The 12,208-nt window shown below is 54.2% G+C and overlaps 1 protein-coding gene across 3 annotated transcripts in view; it reads left to right on the forward strand.

The window, feature by feature from the left end:
• Nucleotides 1-12,208, forward strand: part of NOS1 (nitric oxide synthase 1) — a 143,282-nt gene that overhangs the window by 90,977 nt on the left and 40,097 nt on the right. For all 3 annotated transcript variants that reach the window (XM_075012302.1, XM_075012301.1, XM_075012303.1), the window contains exons 4-9: nt 3,641-3,778; nt 4,606-4,751; nt 5,278-5,440; nt 7,348-7,439; nt 7,837-7,978; nt 11,566-11,705. In XM_075012302.1, coding sequence (XP_074868403.1) covers nt 3,641-3,778; nt 4,606-4,751; nt 5,278-5,440; nt 7,348-7,439; nt 7,837-7,978; nt 11,566-11,705 — 821 coding nt within the window. The remainder of the gene's footprint in view (nt 1-3,640; nt 3,779-4,605; nt 4,752-5,277; nt 5,441-7,347; nt 7,440-7,836; nt 7,979-11,565; nt 11,706-12,208) is intronic.

Here is a 12,208-nt window from a genome sequence, read left to right on the forward strand (position 1 = left end):
ATGGGAGCAGTGGGGGAAAAGCCTGCGGGCAAGCCCAGAGACAGAGCATCCCTGGGCCTATGGCAATGCACACGGCTCCAGCCCGGCACAAAGGAATAAAGCCCACACCCAAGCAAAGCCCGTAATCTGGAGGCTGGACTGCCTTCTCCTATGCATCTGTGATGACTTCAGATGGATGGCTAATCTGCACCCTTCGTGCTTATGATCACATGCCTGGTTGTAAAAAGGCTTCTGCATAATGCATGTGCGCCCCTGACTGCTCCATTAATCTCTTCATTTGTCCCGCTCCTGAGCTGTTGAGATCACGGCTACCTAATTAGAACATAAAAGGTTCTAATAAACCCTCCCTGACAGAACCCCGGCTAATGTTTGGTTTCAAGCAGGCGAGCCCATGAGGCTGAGTGGAGCGACAGCAAGCGCTGTGCATTTTTCTGCCTGTCATCAGTTTCCGTACTGTTGCACTGCTCACAAGCACTAGTCTGAGCACTGCACTTTTTCCTAGGTGCTATCTCGCAAGCCAGGGGAGGCCACATCCTGCTATGGCCAGCTCATCTTTCCACATATGTTTCCTGCTGCCTGTCCCGCACTCATGCTCACTCACACGTACGCTCACTTGCCTTCACTAACCTCATGGGATTCCCCCAGGGAAAGCACCAAGCACCCCAGAGTATTTCAGGCTTGAGCAGCTGGATCCACATTTCAAATGGCCGCCCAGTTCACGCGGGCGTGGCAGCCGGTTTTTAGTTTGGCCGCTTCTAAAAATAGGAATGCTGGCGTTGCTGGCTTTAGAACGCACTGTGACCATGGGAGTGCGTTACCGCTGTGCTGCTGGTTAGAGGTCCGCTCGCCACATTCAGGAACCAGGAATTTCACGGTAATGCATAAGGTGTTTTCTGCAATTTGTTGTGTCTGGTGGAAGTGGGCAGGAGTTGTGATTTTGCGAGTTTTCACCCCCGAGCATTCAAAAATGAGGGGACTGGCCCCCCAGAGCTGTGTGATTGCTTAGAAATCCAAGATTTCAAAAATAACAACTCTTGGGACTCTGGGTTTTTGAGCCTGTAGGGTTCGCCCTTTCACTTTGTTTTCTGCAACCAGGAGGGCTAGAGACACTTTAAAACAGAAGCTGAGAGACTTATTTAATCATATTACTCCAGCAGCTGGGGAGATGACATACAGCCCAGGAGAGCACGATCCAGGGTAGAGAGAGACTCCAGAGCCTGGGAGAGCTAGTATATGCTACCAGATAGAAGTCTGTATCCCCTCCCTATCCTGACCCATACACATGGAGGAGGGGACCAGACGCTGCACCTGATCCTATTGGCATTGAAGTGAGTAACAAAATCCCCATTTTCCAGGGGAAAAAATACTAACTTACCGAAGATTTTGCAATCGCACCGCTGCTCTTTAACTAGGACACCGCACTTGTGTGGTAGCTGCTATCTCGCCTTCCTAAGGAACCCAGACCACACGTCTACTCTTGCAGGTTTCACAAAGTGGTTTCAGAGCCTTCCTGAACAAGCTGTGTGGGCAGAAGCTTTAGCTCTGCTGTTCTCTATTGAGCACTTAGGCATTTCTGGAGGGCATTTTCACATGGAGCAAAGTGGCCTAGTGGGAGGCTGGGGGGGCGACGCTTCTTTCAGCTGGGCCAGTGTTGAGCTGGAGCTCTTCCACTGAGGCCAGTGGTGATGGCCTAGTGCAATGAAATGCAAAGCGCACTAGGTCCCAGTGAGCAGCTGGAGCTCGTGGTCTTGTTTCCTGCTGCTGTGTTTGGAACGGAGGCTGCGGGCATGTCAGATTATGTGTCTTCCCTGGGGAGTTTTAGGCCATAAGCTGTTTTCTTGTGGTGGTCACAATGATGGCTTGGTGTGCTTGCCCGGTTATCTCCACAGCTATCAGGCTGGTCAAATGTGTCAAGTGAGGGGCTGGTTTTTAGTTTGGCCGCTTCTAAAGGTAGGAATGTTGATGTCGCTGGCTTTAGAACATGCTTCAGAAGAGTGAAGACCATTTCCTGGTCTGTGGAAGGGAGGAAAAGTTAGATCCAGGAAAAGCCAATGAATGTTAAGTGACAAGATCCTTTAAAGGGGCTTTCTAAGAACATTGTGTATTACCCAGAGGCACTGAGACCTCACACTAGGGTGAGTGAAGTCTCTGCTCTACAGCCTCAGCTGAGAGCCAGCTGACCTTTAGCTTGTGGTAGAGTGCTGGTCTTTAGACCCTATGATTGCAGGTTCAATCTCTGGTGCCAGCAACCTGGGTTTGTTGACGTTACAGGTGGTGCATTGGCTGGGAAGAACTGCTGGAAGGTCTCAGAAGCTTGGGATGTGCTTCCTCGGCCCCAGGAAGCATGTAGTATCCAGGGGCACTGAGACCTCATACTACAGAGAGTGTTGTCTCTGCTCTACAGCCTTGGTTGAGAGCCAGGAGGCCTTTAGCTCATGTGATAGAGCAGTGGGCTTTAGCCCCTATGATCACAGGTTCAATCCCTGGTGCCAGCAACCTGGGTCTGTCAGCCTTACAGTTGGGTTAAAATATGTAGGTTATATGCTCTTCCTGTGAGTTCCTTTCTTTTGACCCCCAGTGTATAAAAGCCTTGGCAAAGCTAGTTGGGTTGAAACATGGACTTCCTTCATCACAGACCATCTCATTCAGTGCAGTCGCCCTGCCAAATTTCTGCCATTGCAACTACTTCATGATGTGTGATGGTGTCGTGAGCACGGGATTACAGCTTCCGTACAGGACCAGGCAAAGGAGCGCCAATAGCTGCATCGTTTGGCCAGCCGGAGCTCCCATTGGCCCCTGTGTTCTGGTCCCAGCCAGTGGTAAAAAGGAATATGGAAAAATGCAGAAGAGTTGCTGATATTTTTTCTTTCAGCCTTGGTGTAAATTAGCCCAGCTGTACACCACAGCGTTAGGTTGACTCGAGGCAGTTTACGTCAAGCTAACTGTAAGTCCACACACTGAAATGACATTCCTGTGAGCCTAACTTGCCCACTGTGCTGACTTAATGACTCCCCCTCTGCTGAGACTGATGGAGTGAACTCAGCAGCGTCAGACATTGTGTTGTTTATATCGACGGCTGCTGGCTTTCAGAAGCCAATAAATTAGTCCCCCGATGCTCCACACTGACAAAAAAATCCTTTGGCTTGTCTTCAGCCCTACATTTCTCCAGCAACAAGGGGCACTGGAAAGGGCTGCTTCCTGTTCATTCGTTCAAGAAATTGTCAGATATCAATATACCCTTCCTTGGAGTAGTCAAATCACCAACACTGGCTTTGGTGCATTTAAAACTGTGGCAGATAATGCACTAGTGAATATAATGTGGGGAGAAAGCCCTACAGTGACAGCGAATGGACTAAATGATCTAATCAGTCATTTCCCTCTCTTATTTCTATGACTTTTTGCTGTTTCGTAGTTGGGCTGCTTCTGAGTAGTGTTAACTTCACAGATACACAGAGTAACATTTTAATTGTGGGCAAATATTCATGCGGGTAGAGGTCAAGATCATCCAGTTCTCACTTGTTACCCAGCTCTCCATAGGAGAAGAAGTTGTCCAAGGTCCGTCAGCTGTTTCATCCAGCTCTTCTCCTGGAAGTGATCAGTGAGCAACAGTCTGACACATCACTATTTTTCTCTCCTTCAGCCGCCACCATCGGGTAGACAGTCCCCAGCTAAGAACGTCATGAATGGAAGCCCTTCCAAGTGCCCACGGTTTGCCAAAGTCAAGAACTGGGAGACTGGTTCGGTGCTTCACGATACCTTGCATCTGCAGACAGCCATGGTGAGTGGGACCCAGTGGTCCTGATTTAACTAGAAGAATTAGTTGTTTGAACAGATTGAGCCCATCTTGTGTGCTGCCATTGCGTCTTCAGAGAGCTGCTCTGCCCTGGATGAACAAACCAAAGAGAGGCATCTGAGCTCTTTTGACCCTTCTGATGCTGGTGAAACACGAATGTTGGGATCCCAGTGTTCTCTTTCTTTGGCAATAGCAGACAATGAGACACCTTGCTGTAGATTCTGCAGGGAAATGTTGCAGAGGGGCTTACCGCTAGAGTAGGGGAAGCCTGCTGTAGGCTGTCAAGTTGGGAAGGTAAGGCATGGAGGTGGCCCTCGGTTATCCTCCAGCAGCTTGGAGTCAAGAAAGCAATCCTAGGATAATTAGGTTGGACTCTTATGAGTTGTACGCCCGACAGGGTGAGGGACATCCCTCAGTAGTATGACTGAGCTCGGTGCCTTCATGCCTCCATTGCCTGAAAATGCACACATGAAAGTAACCACACTGGAAATTTATATCTCTAGATCATAGAATTAGAAGGGACCTCAAGAGGTCACCAGATCTAGTCCCCTGCCTTCACAGCAGGACCTATCGTCATTCCCGACAGATTTTAGTTGAAATCTAACCTGTTCCAGGCCCTTGCAAGCACCCCTCAAGGACTGAGCTCACAACCCTGAGGTTTACCGAGCCAGTGCTCTAATCACTGAGAGATCCCCCCGATCCCTTGTTGGCATTTCACCAGCCTGTGTGCCACCCGTCCCTCTGGCCATGCCATTGTGACCAACGTGCGTCTAGTAATCTGAGCTTCCTCTGTGGCCCTTCCGCCCTTGCAGGCCAGCGCATGCACAGAGCAGATCTGCATGGGCTCAGTAATGATGCCGACCCAGCACGTCCGGAAGCCAGAAGACACTCGGACAAAAGAGCAGCTGCTTCCACTGGCTAAGGACTTCATTGATCAGTACTACTCCTCCATAAAGAGGCAAGCGCTCTGGCACTGGCGGGTGGGCAGTTGGCGCGAGTTACGCGGTGGGGTGAATACCTCGGACCTGTCACAGTCAGTGCTGGACTCGAACTCGGACATGGCGGCGTGATCAGGTGGCAGGGCCCGAGGTCAGCCAAGAGCTGAAAATCTGAAATCTGCGCTGGCCTCGAAAGGGTGCAAAAGAGTAGCAGGGCATTTACGGGCCCGTCAGCATGCTGCTCTAGTTTGGACAACCCTGTTGTGGGAGCGCTCTGCTTCAGTGCGCCAGGTGGGTGGGTGCGTCTAGCAGGGAACACAAGCAGGTGATCTGTGTGGCGACTGTAAGGGCAGCCGTGGCTGATTCCATCCTGCCATGTGGCACCTCCAGAATCTGACCCGTGGCTCGGAGGGACATATGCCCCCACTATGATCACAGCTGGAATGTATGTGCGTGTGCTGCAACCAGGCTGCAGACTTGTGCACCAATGGCAGCTAGTGCTACCAGTCGAGTTGGTCACTTCTTCTCCTTTCTCCGCGTGTGCAGGTTTGGCTCCAAGGCCCACCTGGAGAGGCTGGAAGAAGTGACCAAGGAGATCGAAACCACAGACACCTACCAGCTGCGGGACACTGAGCTGATCTATGGAGCAAAGCATGCCTGGCGCAACGCATCCCGCTGCGTAGGCAGGATTCAGTGGTCCAAGCTACAGGTAAGTGGCAGGTTGCTCTTTAAAGGTTCAGTGAGCATAGAAGGGCAATCCAGGGAGAGACCTCTGGATACTAAGGACACAGTGACTCATCCTAGGGTCGGAACAGATCTCAGGACATCATCAAATCCAACCCCTTGCCCAAAGCAGGGCCAATCCCAACTAAATCATCCCACTCAGGGTTTTGTCAAGCCGGGACTTAAAAACCTCTAGGGATGGAGATTCCACCACCTCTCTCAGTAACACATTCCACTGCTTCTCCACCCTCCTGGGGAAATAGATTTTCCTAATATCCCACCTACACCTCTCCCTCTCCAATTTCAGACCATTGCACCTTGTTCTGTCATCTGCCACCACTGAGAACAGCCTCTCTTCATCCTCTTTGTAGTCCCCTTTCAGGTAGTTGAAGGCTGCTATCAAAACCTCCTCCCTGGCTCTTCTGTAGACTAAATAAGCCTAAATCCCTCAGCCTTGCCTCATAACTCATTTGCTCCATCCCTTAATCGTTTTTGTTGCCCTCTGCTGGATTCTTTCCAATGCACCCACATCCAGTGCTTTGCCCAGAGTGTCTGTGGGCGCTGGGGCTTGTTTGGAGGCTCTGGAAAGGACAGAGCACTGCAAAAGAAGGTGCTCAAGGGGGCAAGGGGTTACGCAGATGGTGGAGGAGGTATCTGCCTTTGAAACTGCAAAGCAGACTTTGGGGATAACACTCGTCTTCCAAAATATTCTGGGTTCTGGGCTCTGCTTGCCAGCTACCACTTTAAAAACTGCTGTGGATGGAGGCCACGGAGAAACCTCTGATGCCAAAGGAACTCGGCCAGGGTTACATATGGCACAGCCCCAGCGCACTTTTGGCTGAAAGCTGGGGGTATTGTTTGAGTGCATTGTTTCCAGGGACAGTGGGCTGTGGCTGCAGTCTGAAGCCATGCACCCATCCCCCAACCCCCCCCACACACGCACACACATACGCAGAGCAGTCAGTCACACCAAAGCTGATGAACAATTTGTGTAGCAGTTTCAAACTGGGCCTCAGCAAGGAGCCAGCCAGCCAGCCAGCCTGCCTCTCACTTAAAGTGAAGCTTCCTGCTGCTTTTAATTAACATGGAGAGGAGCACTGGCCTATGAATAGGATGCAGCCAGGCCTAATGCAGGCTGCAGTTTGCAGGTCGCTGCACAACTCTGCAAAGGCAGGTGAGTCCTAGCTCTTGTTCCCTGTAAGCTGAGCACTTGGACAGGAGAGATTCAGGTGCTGCCCAACTGATGAGTAGAGCGCCCGCAGTGGGTAGCGTGTGTTTCTGTTGGTGGTACACACCTGCACATGCCTTAGTGCATGTAACAAAATTTATTCCACACAGGGATGTCAAAAATCAGAGGGGCCGCTGGGCCTAGCTCCAACAACTGCTCTGCCAGCCAGGGCCTCACTGCAGGAGAGCTGATGGGCTCTTTGGTTTGCTGGATATGTCTGTCACTATTTATGACTCCAGAAGGCTCCAAGCACAGAACCAGTTTTAGTCCTGACTCCAGCTCCCCAGAGTGGAAAGGGCTTTGGTGCTAGGTGTTGACGTAACCCCCCGCAGGGGGATTTGAACCTGGGACCTAGATGCTGGCACCTGTATAATTTGAGTGAAACACCAGCTGGCTCTCAGCTAAGGGTGTGGAGAAGACTCCTCCTCTCTTTGAGTAAGTGGTCTAAGGCCATTTGCATAGGCCAGTGAACCGCACCCTAGGTGTGGGGGTTCCCCTGAGCTACTGCATGGCTTCCTGTTGCTGCAAGTACTAGACACACATATGGCTAGCCAGAGCCCGCATTGGCCCCAGGGCTTTCCAGGGTGCTGGGCCTGCTCGGGCAGAGACACACACTTGTTTAGGGAGGAGCGAGTTCTGCAGACCTCCCCTTTCAACTCTTCCAGGTGTTCGATGCCCGAGACTGCACCACAGCTCATGGGATGTTCAATTACATCTGCAACCACATCAAATATGCCACCAACAAAGGGAACCTCAGGTGAGCCCCCGGGGCCTGGGAGGGAGCCCTGGGTCTGCAGTGAGGGTTTTGCTCTCTCCCCATCAGCTGCCCCAACCAAGCCCATGTGGCCAGGGAGCCTTTTGAGCTGCTGTTGGATGGGGACTAGGGACGCAGGCTCCATTGGGCTGGCTCCCTGCACATTTCTGCCGTGGGAGCTTCTCCTTTCCTGGGGGGTCTGGAGGTTAATCAGGTCCCAGGAATGTTCGCAAGCACAGACCACGGGGTAGAAGCCATGGCAGCTGAGGTGCTGTAAATGCTGGCAGGGGCTGTCCTTCATCCCATGCAATTGTCACTCAGCCTTGGCAAGGACACATGCCCTCCTGGCTGCTGCCTTTCACGTCACTAACGCCAGCGCCTTCCCATCCATGCCTTTCAGGTCTGCTATCACCATATTTCCGCAGAGGACAGACGGCAAGCATGACTTTCGCATCTGGAACGCCCAGCTCATCCGCTATGCTGGTTACAAGCAGCCAGACGGCACCATTCTGGGAGACCCAGCCAACGTGGAGCTCACCGAGGTAAGCAGTACACAGGGACAAAGACTCCATCCTTCCCAGAGGTCAGCCTCCCACAGGGGAGTGCCTCATGGCAAACCTTCCCAGGCAGTCAGACGGGATGCAAGTATCAGAGAGGTAGCCAAGTTAGTCTGTATCTTCAAAAACAAGATGTCTTGTATCGGAGGGGTAGCCGTGTTAGTCTGGATCTGTAACAGCAACGAAGGGTCCTGTGGCACCTTATCGACTAACAGAAAAGTTTTGAGCATGAGCTTTCGTGAGCACAGACTCACTTCATCAGATGGTGGTCATGGAAGTCTGCAGGGCCAGGTATAAATAAGCCAGAGCAAGGCTGGGGATAACAAGGTTAGCTCAGTCAGGAAGGGTGAGGCTTATTACCAGCAGTTGATCTGGAGGTGTGAACACCAAGGGAGGGGAAGCTGCTTCTGTATTTAGCCAGCCATTCGCAGTCTTTGTTCAAGCCTGAGCTGAGGGTGTCGAATTTGCAGAATAAGAAGTCTTGTGGCACCTTATAGACTAAGATATTTTGGAGCATCAGCTTTTATAGGCAAAGACCTGCTCATGCATCTGATGAAGCGGTCTTTGCCCACAAAAGCTTATGCTGCAAAATATCTGGTGGTCTATAAGACGGGTTAGGGTTAGGGTTAGATGGGCTGCAGACCTCTGCCTATAACACGGCAGTGTTTCAGTCCATCTAGGTGTAGTAAGATGAAGGCTTACACCCATGCAGCCAAGGCCTGGACTGAGGCCTGAGGCCTAGCTACCAATGGACAAAACATGGCTAGCGTAAAGCAATGCTAAGCTCTGAGCAAAAGCCAGGCCCCCGATACCAGAAGTTGGCACAAACCGGGCTGAGAATGCAAAATACTAATTGGTGCCTGGCCCATGTGCAGAACACTAATTGGTACCGGTCATGAGTTGAAATCACAAGGTACCACCAGCTCATTAAAAAAGACCTTGGTACCCACTCCCCTCAGATGCAGAGCCAGGTTCAGGAAAGGGTCTAAAGGACAGCTTGAGGGATAGGGAGGATCTAATCAACCCACAAGGTACAGGGTGTTGAGTGGTAACCTGACAATGTCAGAGGGTGGCAGTGAGGGGTGATTTCTTTGTACCAGTATATAACGTGGGCTACGTCTACACGTGAAGCCAACATCGAAATAGGCTATTTCGATCAGTAACGTCTACATGTCCTCCAGGGCTGGCAACGTCGATGTTCAACTTCGACGTTGCGCGGCACCACATCGAAACAGGCGCTGCGAGGGAACGTCTACACGCCAAAGTAGCACACATCGAAATAAGGGTGCCAGGCACAGCTGCAGACAGGGTCACAGGGCGGACTCAACAGCAAGCCGCTCCCTTAAAGGGCCCCTCCCAGACACAGTTGCACTAAACAACACAAGATACACAGAGCCGACAACTGGTTGCAGACCCTGTGCCTGCAGCATGGATCCCCAGCTGCCGCAGCAGCAGCCAGAAGCCCTGGGCTAAGGGCTGCTGCACACGGTGACCATAGAGCCCCGCAGGGGCTGGAGAGAGAGCATCTCTCAACCCCTCAGCTGATGGCTGCCATGGCGGACCCCGCTATTTCGAAGTTGCGGGACGTGCAACGACTACACGGTCCCTACTTCGACGTTGAACGTCGAAGTAGGGCGCTATTCCTATCCCCTCATGGGGTTAGCGACTTCGACGTCTCGCCGCCTAACGTCGAAGTTAACTTCGAAATAGCGCCCGGCGCGTGTAGCCGTGACGGGCGCTATTTCGAAGTTAGTGCCGCTACTTCGAAGTAGCGTGCACGTGTAGACACGGCTGTGGTGTCCTGGGGGGACCGTCTGCCTGACTAGGGGGCTGTGGAAATTTCCCACTGACTGAGTCAGTCCTCTGTTACTGTACTTTGCTTAACAATAAACCTGGCCTGGGGCCTTCAATCCTTATCGGGCGTGTGGTGTCTGGGGGCCCTCCCGGGGTCTGCTGTGGTCATTGGGCCCACATCATTGAGCACACATGCAAGCTGCATTCTGGGTATCATCCTCGACAGAGCCAAAGATCCATCAGGACACCCCGGCAGTAAACCCGCCAAACTGCACTAGGCAAGGGGGCCGATAGGATTGCTGGGTCCCAGGCAATGTGGTGGGGAACTGGGGGGAGGGTCCATGCAGGAAAGGGCAGAGCTGTACCACCCAGGCCAAACCCCTCCACACGCTCTGGCGCGCGGAGCTGCCTGGAGTGGGTGAGGCACGGAGCTCTGCAGCATGCTGCCTGTGGTCCAGCAGTGATTTAAAGCTCTCAAGGCTCCGGCCACTGTCAAACAGCGGTGGCGGCAGCTGGCAGCCCCAGGCCCTTTTCAGTCGCGGGGCCCCATGGCGATTAACTCCCCCTGTCGGCAGGACTGAATCTAGGCGACCCACCCTGGTCTGCTTGGCTTTTTCTGAGGCGGGTGGGGAGACGCTCAGTGGAGGGTCCCTGCGGATTGCCATGGGAGCATGTAATTGTGCTTGCGTGCGCCAGCAGCCCTGGAATCGGAGCTTGTGTGTCATAGTGTCTCTACTGCTACAGCGGGGGTGGGGAGCCGCCGGATTGTGGTACGGATCCGGACAGTGACTTGTCTGGATCCAGCTCCACTCCCACTCCCCAGCATCCGGCCCACCCCGAAGCAGGATGTGGGGGGCCCTGAGCCTCACAGGCCAGACCGGGCAAGCTGGGGCCCGGTCCGGCCAAATGGGAACAGGAAGCAGGGGTGCCCGAGCTCCTGCTGCAGCTGGGGGAACAGCAGGTCCTGGCTCCCTGGAGAGGCTTTTCCCCCGGCCTCTCCCAGCACTGGAATTCCGGCCAGCCGGAGCTACCGGCGGGTGGGGCCTGGGAGAGGCAGGGAGAAAAGCCTCTCTGGGGGGCATTTCGCCAAGCTGCCGTTCCTCCAGCTGGGGCAGCGGAGACACGCTGAGGTACGTGCACCTCCCCCTCGCCTAGACTCCCCCACTCCGAGGCTGTTCCCGCCCCCATCCTGCCCTCCCTTCCAGAGGGCTGGTGGCCCCACCACGCTGCTGCCCCCAGCTCACTATGCACTTTCTTTCTCCCCAGCCCGGTCCAGCCCCCACACCTGCTCTTTGGCAGCCCCTCCCCATGCAGCGAATCCTGAACCTCAGGCCCTCCACGCTCCTTCTCCATCCTCCTGAGGGGACTGACCCAAAAGGTTCCCCACCCCTGCGCCACAGACGACCCCCGCCATACTGTCAGCTCAGCGGGTGGCCCGGGTTCTAAACCCGCTGTCACCTCCAGGTCCCCGGTGGCTCAGGGCACACAACGCAGGGACAAGGGTGAAGGCCAAAGCGGCCCTGGATTTGAGCCCATGGGCCGGCGTCTGTGCACCAGGCAGGGCGTCGGCTGAGCTGCCTGTTGATTGCAGAACGTTGTCCTGCGACTCAGCCTGAGGTAGGGGCTCTCCCCAGCTCCGACTGAGGAGGGACACCACTGATTAACGAGAAGTACAAGAGCCGTCTGCTGTGCAGGGCTTGTGCGACCCCCACGTCCTGCCTGTGGTGCCTGACCGTTGTGCTGCTGAGAAGGGTAACGGGAGCTCTCTTTGGCTGCAGATTTGCATCCAGCAAGGGTGGAAGGCCCCCAAGGGGCGATTTGATGTCCTGCCGCTCCTCCTCCAGGCCAACGGCAATGACCCGGAGCTCTTCGAGATCCCCCCAGAGCTGGTGCTGGAAGTGCCCATCAGACATCCCAAGTAAGCTGGAGCACGTCTGCGTGCTGCTGGGGAGGCGCTGCGGAACTCTGCTCTGCTGGAGCCGCCGGTGCCTTTCCCCGGGCCCAGCCTCGGAGGGGTCCACGTTTGGACCTGGAGTCCCACCAGCAGAGAGCTGTGCCCGCTTCTGCATTGGTGCAACTCTGGGAGCTTCTTTCTCCCCCCCGCTCCCACCCCCAACAGGCTTGAAAGCCAGAGACCCTGGTCCCTTTCTCATGGCTGGTTCATGTCACTTCAGCGTCCCCTGTCCCTCCGCCCTCAGGCTCCTGTTCTCCCCACAACTCCCCCGGTGTGATGGCCCCTCCACGTGCCCAGCCAACGCCCGGCTGTCAGACCTGGGGGGGAGATGGCCACAGGGCTCTGCTCCCCTGTTCCCAAGAGCCATTCTGAGGGTTGGTGAGAAGAACTGGCTGGCTGGAGTAAGACAACGCCGCCTTCAGGCAGCCTGTGAATAGCTCTTGCGGCAGATCCCCTGCGTTCCCCTC

This window comes from Carettochelys insculpta, chromosome 18 (assembly GCF_033958435.1).
Source record: "Carettochelys insculpta isolate YL-2023 chromosome 18, ASM3395843v1, whole genome shotgun sequence".
Taxonomy (NCBI): Eukaryota; Metazoa; Chordata; order Testudines; family Carettochelyidae; genus Carettochelys; species Carettochelys insculpta.